Genomic DNA, 17,766 nt, shown 5'->3' with positions numbered 1-17,766 from the left:
TGCTGGCCATGTGACCTGGTGGGAGTGGCTTGCCAGCCATGTGTTTTCTCTCTTTCTCTCTCTCTCTCTCTCTCCTTCCTTTTGTCTCTCTGTCCCTTTTTCCTTTTTTTTCTTTCATCTCTCTCTCGCTTTTTCTTTCTTTTTTTCATTTTGTCTTCATTTCTTTCTTCCTTTCTTTCTCTTTGTCTCCGTGTGAGTCTGTGTGTATGTGTGTGTGTGTGAGAGAGAGTGGTGGGTTTCAACATTTTTTGGAACCTCTTCTGTAGGTGTGGCCTGCTTTCCGGGTCCACTGGTGGAACCTCTTCTAACCAGTTCGGTAGATTTGACGAAACGGTTCTACCGAACTGGTGCGAACTGGTGCGAACCCACCTCTGCAGCGTTAGAGCTGGCCTTTACCATTGTATTAAAATATTTCTCTACATATACACACTTTCCACTCTTTCTAAACTCAGAATATATGCCCGGAGAGAGGTCGATGGGTTAAGTACATTTAGGATCACAACAATTCTCTTCTTTACTACATTGATCGTGGTACTTTATGCATCGGGTTGGTTTCATTAAACCAAATGTTGTTCTCACTCTTGACCAGGCTGCCCTCCCTTCCTTTCACCCTCTTCTCTTTAAATGTATGTCCCATGATTAGTAGTTTGATTTGGTTTTTTTTTGAAAAATGGGCTAACTTGTCTAGAGGACTGCAAAAGGAGCCAATGCTGGGATCTCACCCTGAAGCAGCTCTGCATAGACCCAGCAATGAATTCACTGGTCTGATTGGTCAACTTGTAGATAAGGCCTTTCGCAAGCCCTGAATCTCACATGATCCCACCCACGACCACCATCGTGAAACTCTTCTTTTGGGGGGGGGAGAGGAAAACGATGCTTTAAAAACCCTCATTCTTCAGCTGATTTCTTGCTCTGCTTTTCCAGTAACTTCTACCCCGCCTTACTCTTGGCGTTGGGAGGCACTGGGTCCAGTGGCTTTTTTGATGAAGGTTGCTGTTGCCCCTGTTTACATTGTCATTTTACAAGCCGGTGCACCTTTCTGTGCAAAAGAAAAGAAGGGAGACAAAGAAGCTGTGAATTGACTTTGTTTTGCACGAAGGCTGTGGTAGAGTTTTTTGTTTTTCTCCTGCATTTGATTTCCATTTCATTTCATTTCAAATGTGGCAATCAGCATGCATCGTAGGGACGAGGGACAGGAAGTAGCTTCTAGCACTTGTCATCTTCTTCCGTATCACTTAGTACTTCAATGCCAGCCCCGTACATGCTTTGCGATGCTCCTCTCCTCCTCCTCCGGTAATGCCCGTTGGGCATCTGCCAACCATGCCTGGAGCGAGGGCCCGACGCAATTGTGTTGGAGCGGCCAAGGCTAGTGGCCACAGCGGCCTCGAAAGTGAGGGTCTCCTCCTCGCCACAGTCTGAAGCGTGGGAGTCGTCCTGGAGCATCAGGTAAGGCTCTGAGATGTAGCGCTGGGGAGTGGAGAGAAGGCTCTGCTTTCCCTGGAGGGAGCTGGAAGACTCAGTCAAGCAGGTATTGTTTGTCTCCAGGGTCCCGGAAAGCAGAGGGGAGCCCCCCTCGCTGTCGTCAGGCGGCGGGGAGGTGTCGCCACAGTGCTGCATCATAGCAGTGTAGGAGATGAGAGGTCGTGGCTTTGGCGGCACTGGAGGGAGCTGGCGGCGGCTTCGCCTTGGCGTGCTGGTGTCAGACAGAGAAGGGATGGAGCTCTCGCTCAAGGAGCCTGTGCCCTGCAAAAAAAAGGGAAAATAGCAATAGCAATAGCAGTTAGACTTATATACCACTTCATAGGGCTTTCAGCCCTCTCTAAGCGGTTTACAGAGTCAGCATATTGCCCCCAACAACAATCCGGGTCCTCATTTTACCCACCTCGGAAGGATGGAAGGCTGAGTCAACCCTGAGCCGGTGAGATTTGAACCGCCGAACTGCAGAACTGCAGTCAGCTGAAGTAGCCTGCAGTGCTGCATTTAACCACTGCGCCACCTCGGCTCAAAACCTGGGGTTGATGAGTTCCCCTCCCCTCTCGACAGGTGTGGTGGTTGGTCATTTTAATATGTTTATTTTGTACTTGTATGTTTCCCCTTCCCGTTTAAATTGTTCGCCGCCCTGAGTCCCTTTAAGGAATAGGGCGGCATATAAATAAAATAAAACTTAAACTTAAACTTAAAAGCCAGAAACAGGGATGCTCAGCAGACTCCAGGCCCTGCCTCACCTAAAGCTGGGAGAGGCAGGAAGGACAGAGAACACTTTGCCTCTGTTGACCAATCTTTCCTGAACTGAAGAAACCGACACTATGTATTATAATTTAAAGTCCCTGTCCACTTATGAGTCGGTTCCCTGAACAAATGCGCGATGGATATAGGCGCGCTGACAAAACCGCGACGGACAAATGAGCGCCGTCAAAATCGCTAATTGATTTTCGACAATAGCGCGCCGACAAATGCCCGCCGACAAAATCGCGTCATCAACATTAACACAGTGGGACGCGTATACGTACGTTATAACCCTAACCCTAACCCTAATTTTTTTTTTGATTTTAATGTGCTTGTCATCGCGCTTTTGTCGGCGCGATTTTGACGTCGCGAATTTGTGGTCGCGATTTTGACGTTGCGTTTTAATCGGCGCGATTTTCTCGGCGCGCGTATGTCTCTCGCGCAATTGTCACGTATGAGTCAAGTGTGGCATTTGGAAAAATAAATGAGAAAAGGCACAATTTAAAACAATGCTGAAGCTTAATATAAAGCTAGAGGCTTTCCCTGTCCAGTCAAGTCTGACCGAAGGTGGTGGTGCCCCTCTTGTTTCTTAGCTGAGGGAGTCAGCATTGTCCAAAGACATTTCCATGACCGTGTGGCCAGCATGACTAAATGCAGAACTGTACAGAATGCTGTTACCTTTCCACCGAAGTGGTACCTATTTATCTGCTTGTATTTGCCTGCTTTCGAACTACTAGGTTTGCAGGAACTGGGGCATGTAACAGGAGCTCATGGCACTTGGTTCTCGAACCTGGGTTGTTGGCTTCCCAGCTGACAACTCGGCATCTTTAATTGCTGAGCCTTTGTGCCCCCTGAAGCTTAATTAAACGGTCATGAATTCCTATTATTCTGCATGTATTTTTGACTTCCTCTAGATACCAACCTTTCTGTAGTATTGTAATATTTTAAGGGCCTGAACACTGAAATGCAAGGGCAACCATTGGGTGCTACAATTTAGAGAGCCACTGGAGATTGTCATGGCAAGTAAGAAAATGTACTTGCACCACAACAGAAATCTGTGGGCGCTCTGAGGCCTTCTCTGATCTTCAGTGCTGCTTGCAGAGTCATTTTGCAACAAGTTATGGAGACCCCGCACCTCAGTTTCTATAGGTGACTCACCCTAGGCAAAACAATACATTTGTCAGGCCTGAAATTATATTCCTTTTAGAATTTTGGCCTGCCACACTTTCTCTTATTTCATTATGCTGTTTCTTTAGTATAGTTGATGGGAGGGGGGAATAGAAAGGAGTAGGATTGTGGAATGTATTGTTTTCATTCTTTACTAGAAGCCAAGGTCATCTTTTTTCTCCGTACTTTCACACCTGACCGGAAGCAGCTGGGTGTGGAGGCCAGTGTGGAAGAAGAAGATTGGACCATGTGATGGATTGTGGGTGTGGGGACAAGATCATGAACTTTTAACTGGGTGGGATTCTGATGTCATTTCCAGAATTGGGATTTCATAGCATAATGAAATAAGAGAAAATGTGGCAGGCCAAAATTCTAAAAGGAATATAATTGCAGGGCTGACAACATTACAGAGACAGTCTTTGAGACTGTGAGCCAAAGGATGGATCCATGTTTGCTCTCCATACCTCTGTAATATGCTTCCAGCTTGTTCTAGCCTTTTACACATCAATAACCTCAATTTAATTTTTGACAGGATCTCACCTCATGTTAAGTCAATGAAAACCAATTAGTCTGTCAAAAGCTACTTTGTGCATTTCACATCCCTCTCTAACATGGCCATGCAAAACAACGTGGAAGCTTTCATTTACTGTATGTTTAACGTACAATGCAAAATATTATTCGAAACAGAAGAACCTTTTTTTAGAATTGTACATTGTGACTGATCATAATTATAGTTCGAAGCCTGTTCTAATGAACTGGAACTAAAAGTAACCTTCATTTATCTGATATTAAGTATTATAGTTAGTCAAAAATGGAAGCAAGCATGAAAGGCTCCTTGTAGTATATTAGGGAAGGAGAGCAGTTGCTCCAAACATTTCACTAATATTTCCAGGTATAGGTATAGGTATAGGTATTTTATTTGTATGCCGCCCTTTTCCCTGGGGGGACTCAGGGCGGCTCACAGTTCAAAGGGAGGGAGGACAAACCAAGTTAAACACATAAGACAATACATTGTTAAAAGCACAACATTCATACAATTCGGGTGGGGTTAAGGTCTTTAGCCCCAGGCCTGTCGGGACAGCCAGGTTTTAAGGGCTGTGCGGAAGGTCTGGAGGGTGGTGAGGGTACGAATCTCCACGGGGAGTTCGTTCCATAGGGTCGGAGCTGCCACCGAGAAGGCTCTCCTCCACGTGGTTGCCAGTCGACATTGACCGGCTGATGGAACTCGGAGGAGGCCTAATCTATGGGATCTATGGGGTATTTCTCTTGATCTTTGCCCGTTGTATACCTACCTGTCTGTTGGGAGTTTGTGACCTGCCTTCACTGGGAGACCTGGAATGAGGTCGCTCTGGAGAATCAATATCTGCTTGTGGATTCCTTTCCTCGGAGTTGCAACGAGAAATATCTGGAGAGAGTAGATGCCTTCTCTCCTTGGATCGGCCTCGTTCTCGGCCTCCTGAACGATGTGTATCAGTTCGATGGCCTATTTATATATATAAAAAGAAAATTGGCAGGATTACATGAAAACTTTACACTTGGGAACCTTTGAGCAGTCTGAATGCCTTCTGCATCCTGTACAATTTCGGATAGGAGGAATATTTTTTTTCTCTTCCTTAACCTATCCATCAAATCAAAAGCGATCCCTAATACTTTATTTTTCTCTTTAGGTGACTTTCCCCCTGCTTCACTGTTTATATGACTTTTCAATTGCTACTGAAGCCATTACTATCTTTTACTGTACAATATTTATGACTTAAAAAGTATATACCAGTGGTGGGATTCAAATGATTTAACAACCGGTTCTCTGCCCTAATGACCAGCTGGGTAGGTGGGGCTCAGTGGTCATGTGACTGGGTGGGTGTGGCCAACTCAAGGTCACTCAGGTCAATGGGCGCTTCGCCTTAGCTGTGACAATGTAATAAGGGTTAACTGTATTTCAAATGTTTTATTTTCATTTTTTCATTTTCATTTCATACAGTCACATATATACTGTGCATGATTGGGGCCATATAACATTGGGCAATAAACACAGCCATCCTTGTACTCCCCAAAATACAAAACCAATATACCACTTCAACCCTCCATACACCCTTTCTTTCTCCCCCCCTCCAACTTTCCTTTCTCCCCTCCAACATTCCCCTCTCCTACTTCCCCTCCCCCTCTATCACTCCTTTCTCCCCCTCCCTTCCATCTCACCCTCCTTCCGATCCTCTCTCCCACCCTCTCTACCCCTCCCTCTTCTTTCCCTCTACTCCTCCCTTCGGTGTATTTCTACTATCTAACGATATATTCACTGGGTATTTTTACTCATATATATGACTGGGTGGGCGTGGCCAACTCAAGGTCACTCAGGTCGATGGGCGCTTCGCCTTAGTTGTTACAATGGTAATAAGGGTTAACCGGAGAGGCAGTTTCTGTAAGCAGGGCAATAAAGATGAGGCTAGAAACAACACCAGAATGTTTCCTTCCTGCCTTCCTTACAGGATTAGCCCTATAAAGTGGAAAAAAACAAAAGGAGATTTCTTCCAACAATCGGTTCTCCGAACTACTTAGAAAGTTACCAACCGGTTCTCCCGAATAGGTGCGAACCGGCTGAATCCCACCACTGCAATAGCCTAAAGCACGGGTGTCAAACTCGCCGCGTCACATTGCCGTCACACAACAGATCACGATGTTTTTTCCCCTTTGCGGAGCTGAGGTGGGTGTGGCCTGCGCATGGCGCATCCGACCTGCAGGCTCCCAGATTTAGGGCAACCCTGACCTAAAACATTCTCCTTTTGCATTATCAGCTTTACAGACATTGTTTCTATAGCGGTGTTCCTATAACACCTCTTTTTGTTGTGGGTTGCTCTTTTATTCTAAGTAGCCAGTGTGGTATAATTAAAGAAGAATATGAGGCTAGGACTTGGGAGACTCAGGTTCAAATTTCTATGGAACCATGGAGTTTTCCTATGGCACTACTGTTGTATCTCAGATTGCTGTAAAGACAAGCTATTACTAGGGAGAACCACATAGGTTGCTGTTGTGGCCCAGCAGGAGCCGTTGGAGCTGCCACCAGACTCCGACAGCGAGGGGCCCTATGAGTCGGCTCTGGAGGATGTGGAGGACCCTGGACAGGGTTCCGACTCCGAGCAGGGCGCAGAGAGGCTGGTTGGCCACCATGAGGAACCTGAGCCTTGGACCAGTGGGGAGGAGACAAGGGAGAGTGATCCAGATGACCGCAGTGAGTTGTTCTTGGATGCCCGGCACCGAAGAGCTAATAGGCGCCAGGAACAGTTGCGCAGTTACAGGAGATAATTGCACTCAGCTGGTGGTCATTAGGCTCCTCTCCAGACTATAAAAAGACTGCTTGTGCACACGCCCCTCTTGCAGAAGTCAATGCAGCAATGAATGTCGGAGAACATTGTTAGAAGCTTGGCAGGCTGGATTGCTGCCAAGCCTTATCTGTGTTTATTGCTGCCCAAGCTTGTCTGTGCCCGTTTGCTGCCAAGGACCTGTCTGTCTGTTAATTAAATGCCCTAACTTATCTTTGGCTCGGAGTGTGTGTTGGTGTTGGACGAGGGGGGGGGGGGCAGAACAGGTTGCTCTGGGTTGCTTAAAAAATAGGGATGTTAGTGTAACATATAACTAAATTCCAATAGTCTTTTGGGCTTCCCAAGCAAGAACAGTGGCTGTACGTATTGTTGTAGCAGATGCCTTCTCACACGTGCAAAGAAATGCAATAAAGTTCATTGTTCTTCATCCAGCCATTTTAGCCATCCATTTATTTTAAGAGCCTATTGGTATTTGGACTGCAAACTCTCTTGAGGCATATTCCAGAATTTTGCAGAATCCTTTCTTACCTTCTTTCTTTCCAAGTCCTGAATTGGAGGATGCGCGGTAGTCCTCCTGGAGAGGCAGCCAAGGGGCACTTCCCCCACCCCCCGAATAGCGCGTAGGCTGAGAAAAGTGAGAGGGGAGAGGGGAGCTGCTCTTTTTCCCATGGGGCAGAAGGAGGCAAGGCAGCCTCAAGTGCCATCCAGAGACACAATCCCGGGCAGTCAGTTCTGGCTCTCCCTTCCCCAAGCATGTCCTTTTGGTGAATCTGGCTTGGTGGCAATTGCAAAAAGGGGCTATCAGCGATGCTCTCAGTGATGGCAAGAGTCTTGGACCAGTGAGGAGGAGACAAGGGAGAGTGATCCGGACCTCAGCAGTGGGGAGGAGCCAAGGGAGTTGTTCCTAGATGCCCGGCACCGGGGAGCTAATAGGTGTAAGGAACAATTACGCAATTACAGGAGATAATAGCACTCAGCTGGTGGTAATTAGGCTCATCTCCAGACTATAAAAAGGACTGCTTGTGCACACACCCCTTTTGCAGAAGTCAACACAGGAACTAATGTCAGAGAACATTATGGTGAGCTTGGCAGGCTTGATTGCTGCCATGGCTTATCTGTGCTGGATTGATGCCCAAGCTTGTCTGTGCTGGCACCGCTTTTGGTGAGTCTGGCTTGGTGGCAATTGCAAAAAGGGGCTGTCAGCGATGCTCTCAGCGATGGCAAGAGCCCCGCCACTGAGCCGGATTCACCAAAAGTGGCGCCAGAAGCAACGGGACATGCTCAGGGAATGGAGAGCCGGAACTGACTGCCCGGGATTATGCTTCAGCTGCCGCCGCCGCTTCTCCTGCTGCCACCAGAGACTCCTTCCTCACCACCGCTTTGTTTCGGGCCAAGAAGCGACACCCCTGAGGGACTGTCCCTGGAGGGCACCTGAGGCCGCCTTGCCACAGCTCTCGGAGGAAGGAGGCAGGGATGCTGGCCGGAGCTTTCCCCCTCGCCGCTTTCCCAGCCACCCTCCCAGCTAAGCAGGGGAGGTGGAGCTGCAGCCCACTGTAGATCCATAATGGATATGTCTGTCCACATCCGTAGAGACTACACTGTGCTTCTTACTCTTTAATTCCTTAATGTATTTTCTAAGGTACGAGGAAAAGAAATGAGAAATTGGGGAAACTCGGGAGAATGTTACCACTTGATGATTGTGCCAGCTGAACAAGACAGGGAATGGCGTTATAAGATTCACATCTAGAACTCTCCTCTTTTCACCTTCCACCTCTGAATGCTTGTGATTTAATTATAGCCAGGCCTCCACTTACAGCGGTTCGTTTCGTGCTTCGTTTACAACGAACGGCACTGAAAAAGTTACAACGGCACTGAAAAAGGGGATTTAAGAACCATTTTGCACAGTTATGGCCATTGCAGCATCCCCATGGTCATCTGATCAAAATTCAGATGCTTGGCATCGGACTCATGCTTATGACGGTTGCAGTGTCCCAGGGTCATGTGATCTCCTTTTGTGAATTTCTGATGAGCAAATTCAATGGGGAAGCCAGATTCACTTAATAATTGCATTACTAACATGACAACTGCAGTGATTCACTTAATAACTGTTGTGGCCCAGCAGGAGCCGTTGGAGCTGCCACCAGACTCTGACAGCGAGGGGCCCTATGAGTCAGCTTTGGAGGATGTGGAGGACCCTGGACAGGATTCGGACTCCGAGCAGGGCGCAGAGAGGCTGGTTGGCCACCAGGAGGCGCCTGAGCCTTGGACCAGTGGGGAGGAGACAAGGGAGTGTGATCCGGACGTCAGCAGTGGGGAGGAGCCAAGGGAGTTGTTCCTAGATGCCCGGCATCGGAGAGCTAATAGGCGTAAGGAACAATTATGCAATTACAGGAGGTAATTGTACTCAGCTGGTGGTAATTAGGCTCATCTCCAGACTATAAAAAGGACTGCTTGTGCACACACGCCTTTTGCAGAAGTCAATGCAGGAACTAATGTCAGAGAACATTATGGTGAGCTTGGCAGGCTGGATTGCTGCCACGGCTTATCTGTGCTGGATTGATGCCCAAGCTTGTCTGTGCTGGTTTGCTGCCAAGGACTTGTCTGTCTGTTAATTAAATGCCGTAACGTATCTTTGGCTCAGAGTGTCTGTTGGTGTGGGACGAGGGGGGTCAGAACAAATAACGATGGCAAGAAAGTTCATAAAATGGGGTAAAACTCACAACTGGCTCGCTTAGCACCCTAAATTTTGGGCTTAACTGTAGTTGTAAGTGGGGGGGGGCTACTTGTATCTTGTCCTGGTCCTGAACTCTAAAGAAAGCCCTCTCTTCCATTTGTGCTGGTGTGTTGCCCATTTCTTCAGTAGGGAATTATTTTCAAAGCTCCTGCAAAGTTTTGCACACAAAAGAACCCCAGTTCTATCCTTCACATTTCAAAGTAAGACTGGAAGTACCCTTTCCAATTTAAGCACTGAGTAAGATGGACCAGTGGGTTGTTTCAGATTAAAGTTGCTTCCTGCATTCATATTCTTACATGAGTCATAAATTACTAAGAACACTTATGGGGCTTATATGAATAAAGAGGCAAAATATAAAAAGCAATCTGAAAGACAACATGTGGCTGCTGTAGAGTGACTAACATTTTTGTTAGAAACTGCTCATTATGTTAATATGGATGAAAAATTTCCACTTATTAGTGATATTTCAAAAATTCTGAGAAATTCTCGACACATAGAAATCATTCTGGAAAACATCATCTTACCTTTTATATCTTAATTAACAGTGTCGTTTCTACAAAAAAAACATTATGGGAAATAAATTCATGGCAAGTGATAGAAAGTTTATTACCATGTTCTCTTTCTTGTGGGCTCGAAAATCTACAATATAATACCAAAATATGGTACAGAAACATTGGAAACAAAATCTCCTTTCTTTCTAAAAACTTTATTTTTTTAATCTCACTATGGTGCTTGTTTGTCTACTGTAGGAGCAAATCAGTAGGAGGAATCAAGATTCCAAGTACTGTAATCCCATAGAAATCCTGCGAATTTATTACCTTTTTGGAAACTCCATACTTATTCTGATATTTCGATCAGAAAGGACTAATATGCATTTTAAGGCTATTGTGATTCAAATTTTAGATTAAAATGGTTACACACCAGAATTAACTTAGGTACAGAATCAGAAAGAATAAAACCTAAATTCAAAAGTTATTTCTGTATATCAAATACTATATCCTGCATTTCAGTTAATGCCTTTTCTACATGACCTGTGTTGAAAAAAAGATTATTGTAATTAAGTCATACAATTTAACTGGGACTTAAGAAATTAGCTTTTAGATGGGAGGGGCCATTAGCACTTGAAATGCAATGCTATTTCTAAGATGAATGTTATATTTAAATAGTATAGAACTAGCAAAGATGAGTAAGAGATGATGATTTAAAATAGATCCTATTTAAAAACTATCCATGTAAGTCTTTCAACAAGCAGCCTGTATTTTTGAGGCTGTGAAAAGATCCAGAGTCAAAAGGGAAAGAACAGTTCAGAGAGTGTGTAGCTGTAATGTCTGATGGAAACTCTTAAAAACAGCTGCATCTTCATCTGGAATGACTTTTGATCAGTGGTGGGTTTCAAAAAAATTTAGAACCTCTTCTGTAGGTGTGGCCTGCTTTGTGGGAGTGGCTTGCCGGCCATGTGACTGAGTGGGAGTGGCTTGCCAGCCATGTGACTGGGTGGGCGTGGCCAACTTGTAAAATATGGCGAAACTCACTTAACAACACTCTTGCTTAGCAACCGAAATGTTGGCTCAGAAACTCTGGCATTGAAGTGTGCAAGTCTTAAAGCTGTCAAGTTACAAGACCTTTGCACCCCTAACCCTTTAGAAAAAAAACCCCAGGGGTGTTCAAACTTGACAGCTTTAAGACTTGTGGACTTCAACTCCCAGAATTTCTCCTCCAGTCATGTTGGCTCAGGAACTCTGGCATTGAAGTGTGCAAGTCTTAAAGCTGTCAAGTTACAAGACCATCACACCCCTAACCCTTTAGGGAAAAAATCCCCAGGGGTGTTCAAACTTGACAGCTTTAAGACTTGTGGACTTCAACTCCCAGAATTCCTCCTCTCGCTCTTCATCTTGATGATGTGCGGATGGGGAGGGGGGAGGAACCGGTTCTAAACGGCACTGTAGATTTGTGTAACCTCTTCTATAGAAGAGGTTCGAACTGGCAGGAACCCACCCCTGCTTTTGATCCTAGGAAAGATATGGTGAGTTCATATTCAGATCTGCGCATAGCCATAATAGTGTTTTCTAACTTTACTCATTTTTGGTGGAGAAAGATTATGATTCTGTGTCTTCAGAGGAGTCCAGCTCCCTTCATCCTTAAGATGTATTCGAAGACTGCAAATGGTCCAGAATGCAGCCGCGCGAGCAATATTGGGTGTACCTAGATACACCCATGTTACACCTATCGTCCGCGAGCTGCACTGGCTCCCCATTGGTCTCCGGACGCGCTTCAAGGTGCTAGTCGTTACTTTTAAAGCCCTACATGGTTTAGGACCTGGCTACCTGAGAGACCGCCTCCTGCCACTTACCTCCCAACAACCAATAAGATCACACATATTGGGCCTCCTCCGGGTACTGTCGGCCGGCTAATGTCGGTTAGCGGCTCCCCGGGGGAGGGCCTTCTCTGTAGCTGCTCCGGCCCTATGGAAAGATCTTCCCATAGAGATCCGGACCCTTACTACTCTTCCGGCCTTCCGTAAAGCTGCTAAGACCTGGCTGTTCCGGCAGGCCTGAGGCTGTTGATTAGTATCCAGCCCCACTCTAACAGTATGCATGGCGTGAAATTTTAACCATTGTATTCTTATTTTTAATTTTTCTGTATATGTTTTTGTCTTGCCTGTAAGCCGCCCAGAGTCCCAAGGGAGTGGGCGGCATACAAATGTCAATAAACTCAAATTCAAAGAGTCCCCCTCATCCTCTGTTACCTGAGTCTATGTTGAGGCGGCGTGAGGACAGGTGTAGCGCAGAATGGTAGCTGCGACGGCGAGACTTGTAGGTATTTTCGCTACTTCTTTCCATTGAGAACTCATCCAGCCAGGAGGAATTTGTCCGTTTGTCTCGGATGGTGGAAAACGAACGTCTCATGGAGCCAGGATCTGTAACTACCTAGAAATGCATCCCAGAATGGAAGAAGGATTAAAGATTGGCAAGTGCCTTCTGGTTTCGGCCGACAGATTTGCTAGTTAAGTATACAGGGCGGGGCATAACCTTTTCCTAGGGGGTCACAGCAACACTTGTAATAACAACACAAATAATTCATACACCATTCGAAAGCCCATCAAAAACTGAGTTTATTGACACGATTTAATAGTCAGTATGACCACCATTAGCCCTTCGAACAGCATTCAAACGAGGTGGATAAGAACACAACAAATCTTCAAACAGTTCCGTTCGATTTTCCAGATTTTTCAACACAGTTTCCAAATTCATTCTCAAAGTTTCAACCGAAACAAATTTAACATTTAATAGCTCATTCAATTCAGTTTTTTATGGGCTTTAAAATGAGGTGTCGCGGAAGTTGTAAACTGCTGTCGATCTTGCTGTGACCCCCTAGGAAAAGGTTATGCCCCGCCCTCTGGAAAATCTGGAAAATCGAACGGAACTGTTTGAAGATTTGTTGTGTTCTTATCCACCTCGTTTGAATGCTGTTCGAAGGGCTAATGGTGGTCATACTGACTATTAAATCGTGTCAATAAACTCAGTTTTTGATGGGCTTTCGAATGGTGTATGAATTATTTGTGTTGTTATTACAAGTGTTGCTGTGACCCCCTAGGAAAAGGTTATGCCCCGCCCTGTATACTTAATCTCAGAGAGAGCTCTCTCGTTGGGCCAAGAATAAATGCATTTGTAATAACCAGAGAGGTGTGGAAGGAAATTAACTCCCCAATTTGGAGCATATAACACCTTTTGTTACTGTATGTTTTGGTTAATATAAGCTTATCTGTTTTGACTTCCCCAGGCTCTAAGGCACGTCCAATGTTTGCATCTTTGTACTCATGTGAGTAACGAAATAAGAAGAATGAACTCCACACGGAGATTCGGACCCTCACCTCTCTCCAGGCCTTCCGGAAAGCCGTCAAAACCTGGCTGTGCCAGCAGGCCTGGGGTTGATGAGTTCCCCTCCCCTCTCGACTTGTATGGCTGTATGATTCTTGTGTATTTTAATTACGTGTATTGTGTTTGTATCCTCTTTTCCCCTTTTGAGTTGTTCGCCACCCTGAGTCCCTCCCGGAGAAGGGCGGCATACAAATAAACTAAATCTTAAATCTTAAGAAGCAGATCAAGTTCAGTTTTATAGGTAGGTAATAAGCACTTTCACATGATTAGGCTTTGCACTGCCCAAAGCTTCTGCATTGAATATTTGAATTGAAATGATGCATGGTTGAACATTCTGCTCTATTTTAGTGACCAGGATGATATGGGAATCGGCATACTTAGTTTTTAATCAGCCTGTAGCGTTCACAGAAGCACCGAACGTCAATCAAAACTTGTCTTCCTCAAGAGCTCACAAAGTTTTCAGCCTATGAGTGTTCATCTACTGGATGCATCACACTGTTTTCTGACTTTCATGCCAAGCAGCCAATCTGCTTCCTCTCATTCATTTTATAAAGAATTCAAGGTGGCGAACATACCTAACACTCCTTCCTCCTCCTATTTTCTCCACAACAACAGTCTCATGAAGTGGGCTGGGCTGCAAAGAGTGACTAACTCAAAATTACCGAGCCAGCTTTGATGCCTAAAGGGGGACTAGAACGGACATTCTCCTGGTTTCTAGCTGGTACCAAAACTGGTTCTCATACAGGAAGAATTTAGCTTGCCCATCAAGGTGGTATACAGTGTTTTGTGCTGGGGTCCACTTTTTCCAAATGTGTGTAAATCCCACCAGAGACCAAGTGCTTGGACTGGGAATATCCTTTCTAATATTCAGCCAGAGTCCCCCATTCAACACAATAGAGTAAACACACATCTGTTTCTACAGCAACAGAAGGTTTGCGCCAAACTTTGCAACTGTAACAACTACATGAACATCACCAACTCTTTGGGGAGCTCTATTCGTCACCCGACAAATGCGCGCACGACAAAAGCGCGCCGACAAAACTGCGGCGAGAAAACCGCGATGTCAAAATCGCGCCCACAACAGCGCGCCGACAAAACCGCGCCCACAAAGGCGCGATTAGGGTTAAGGTAAAGGTTAGGGTTAGGTTCAGAGTTAGGGTTAGGTTTAGGTTTAGGTTTAGGTTTAGGGTTAGGTTTAGGGTTAGGGTTAGGGTTAGGGTTAGGGTTAGGGTTAGGTTTAGGTTTAGGTTTAGGTTTAGGTTTAGGTTTAGGGTTAGGGTTAGGGTTAGGGTTAGGGTTAGGGTTAGGGTTAGGTTCAGAGTTAGGTTTAGGTTTAGGTTTAGGTTTAGGGTTAGGTTTAGGGTTAGGGTTAGGGTTAGGGTTAGGGTTAAGGTTAGGGTTAGGGTTAGGGTTAGGGTGAGGGTTAGGGTTAGGGTTAGGGTTAGGGTTAGGGTTAGGGTTAGGGTTAGGTTTAGGGTTAGGGTTATTACGTTATTTTCGCATTGTTTGTTGAAGGCGCGCTTTTGTCGGCGTGCTGTTCTCGGTGCGCTGTTGTGGGTGCGATTTCGACGTCACGGTTTCTTCGCCGCGCTTTTGTCGGCGCGCTTTTGTCGTGCACGCATTTGTCGATGAACCGACTCTAGTCACTTTTGGGGCACTTTTCAGAACCCATGTTAGTCATGCTCTTGGTGTCACCTAATTCATTGCCTAGTTACTCAAATCTCCTCATCCCAGATCTATTGACTAAAAACAAGGGCTACATAATTTTCAGTCTGCTTGAAATGGGAGAGATCGCTAGATCAGGTGTTAAATCCACACAGGCTAATGGCCTTGCGCTGAAAGAGGGAGCCATCCCTTTGAACTCGATGAATATAAGCCAAACAATTTCACATAATTATGGAAGACACTCCAGGGGAGTCTGGAAATTAATTTTAAGTATGTTCTGAAATGCACCATTCACTCTTTCCTACTGAGAGAAGGTCAGTGATGGCAGAGAAAAGCTTAATGGTTTCTTTCAATACTAGAAGACCTTTAATGCAGCCTAGCTTAATCAGTAAATCAGTATGTGGTGCCTTGCTTACTGATTCATTGATTAATGTTCAGGATTTCAAGGTATTATACATAACACTCCCCCATCCCCGCCCCCTATGTTCTTCACAACCACAACCTTCGGATAGGTTAGACTGAGGGACAGTAATTAAGCGAAAGTCATTTCCATGAACTTCTGTGGCTGAGGGCAGACTAGAATCTGCAATACTTTGACCATTGTACCATACTGACATTCTCTCCTATTAACGTTAAAGTAAGAGATAAGAATCCTCACTTTTTAAAAAAAGTAATCAGTTTTAAAAGGGAAAATACTCCAGGGAAACAGACTGTGGTTTTTTTTCACTTTGCAAGGACATTTATACTCATCTAGGACGACAGCTTTCTCTAGTTTACCTAGGAATAGATTTGCCAGCTAAAATTAAGTCTTGGAACAAAACCTGAACTGCAGTAAGTCTACTGAAAAGAGGGATAGTTAATATCAAGTTGTTAAGTTCGAAAGAAAGGGAAGAAACGCTAGAAAAGGAAGGACAAAAAGGCGTGACCCGACAAATGCGCGCACGGCAAAAGTGCGCCGATGAAACGGCATTGCAAAAACCGCAATGTCATCAACGTGCCCACAACAGCGCGCCAACAGCGCACCGACAGAAGCGCAATTTAAGTTAAGGTAAGGGTTAGGTTCAGGGTTAGTTTTAGGGTTAGGTTTAGGGTTAGGTTTAGGGTTAGGTTTAGAGCGCGCTTCTGTCGGCACGCTGTTGTCGGCGCGCTTCTGCACTCATTCATTGGTGCGATTTAGAACTTGTGGTTTTGTCGATGCGGTTTCATCGGGCACGCTTTTGTCGAGCGCGCATTTGTCAGGGAACCACAAAAGGGCATTCTATTGCAATTTTTCTTTCATATCTCACTTTTTCTTTTTTTTCTTTCTTTCTTTCTTTCTTCCTTTCTTTCTCTTTCTCTTTCTCTCTCTGTGTGAGTCTGTGTGTCTGTGTGTGTGTGTGTGTGAGAGAGAGAGAGAGAGTGGTGGGTTTCAAAAAACTTTGGAACCTCTTCTATAGGTGTGGCCTGCTTTCCGGGTCCACTGGTGGAACCTCTTCTAACTGGTTCGGTAGATTTGATGAACTGGTTCTACCGAACTGGTGCGAACCGGTAGGAACCCACTTCTGGAACAGGCCATTATTTCCTTCTCAATTTCCTCAATAACCCAGCTCAAGTGCCTTCAGGGTGGGAGAACCTGATACTGAAATCTCAATCACTGAATTTTTTTTTATAAATTATTATTACCAACCTGAGAAGGTATTTATTTTATCTCTCTGTTAATCAAAACTGATTACAAGACAGACAAACAGGAAAAAAAATTGCTCAACAGACAAATACAAGGATTATGGCCAAGACTGACCAGGACAGGATGCTAGGCAGCAGGCATGTAGACAAGTATATTAGGACAATGAGGTTTGAAAGAGAAAGTGGCTAAGTTTAAAGGGAAAAGTACATCCAGATGACAGAAGTAAAAGGATTATTTCAAATGGTCAGGATTCTTGCTATAATCAACAATAGGTTCGTGTTGTGGCCCGGCAGGAGCCGTTGGAGCTGCCACCAGACTCCGACAGCGAGGGGCCCTATGAGTCGTCCTTGGAGGATGTGGAGGACCCTGGACAGGGTTCTGACTCCGAGCAGGGCACAGAGAGACTGGTTGGCCACCAGGTGGCACCTGAGCCTTGGATCAGTGGGAAGGAGACAAGAGAGAGTGATCCAGAAACCAACTGTGAGTTGTTCCGGGATGCACGCCATCGAAGGCCTACTCGGCGTCAAGAACAACTACATAATTACAGGAGGTAATTACACTCAGCTGATGGTCATTAGGCTCCTCTCCAGACTATAAAAGAGACTGCTTGTGCCACGCCCTTCTTGCAGAAGTCAACACTTGGACTAAAGAGAAACGAACTTGACAGGCTGGATTGCTGCCAGAGTTTGTCTGAATTGCTGCCAAGGTTTGTCAGACATTGCTGCCAAGGTCCTTATCTGTTTGTTTATTTGGCTTTCAGCCACCGAGAGTCTGGTCTTGCTAATTAAAGGACATTCCATTGTACCCTTGTCTTGGCTTTCATTACTGGACGGAGGAAGGGGTCAGAACAGGTACGGTTGAAATAGAACAGGAAGATGGCTCCCTCAAACTTCTGCTGTCCAGGGTCTCTGAAGTATTAGAAGAAGATTTATGGACTGATTAAGGTGGTAGCTGGGCAAATTTAGATAGAGTTAATTATAATAGAATTTATTGGCCAAGTCTGATTGGACACAAAAGGAATTTGTCTTTGGTGCATATGCTTCTCAGTGTACATAAAAGAAGGGAAAAATGATTTGCACTGTTGTAGTCCAGGACAGATATTCCAACTTCCATCTGTTA

General features: G+C 45.3%; 1 protein-coding gene across 1 annotated transcript in view; it reads right to left on the bottom strand.

Moving 5' to 3' along the window:
• Positions 1 to 301: 301 nt before the first annotated feature.
• CACNA1E (calcium voltage-gated channel subunit alpha1 E) overlaps positions 302 to 17,766 on the bottom strand; it is a 407,324-nt gene continuing 389,859 nt past the window's right edge. The window contains exons 46-48 of the mRNA XM_087726930.1: positions 12,188 to 12,368; positions 4,686 to 4,876; positions 302 to 1,743 (exon numbers count right to left, since the gene is read on the bottom strand). Of these exons, the coding sequence (XP_087583056.1) occupies positions 1,207 to 1,743; positions 4,686 to 4,876; positions 12,188 to 12,368 (909 nt within the window). The 3' untranslated portion in view covers positions 302 to 1,206. The remainder of the gene's footprint in view (positions 1,744 to 4,685; positions 4,877 to 12,187; positions 12,369 to 17,766) is intronic.

Source organism: Thamnophis sirtalis, unplaced genomic scaffold, assembly GCF_051295495.1.
Source record: "Thamnophis sirtalis isolate CommonGarterSnake01/CBP01778 unplaced genomic scaffold, rThaSir2_p1.2 scaffold_12, whole genome shotgun sequence".
NCBI classification, from domain to species: Eukaryota; Metazoa; Chordata; class Lepidosauria; order Squamata; family Natricidae; genus Thamnophis; species Thamnophis sirtalis.
Note: the sequence above shows the minus strand (reverse complement) of the source record. Positions and strands in the feature narration are given on the sequence as shown.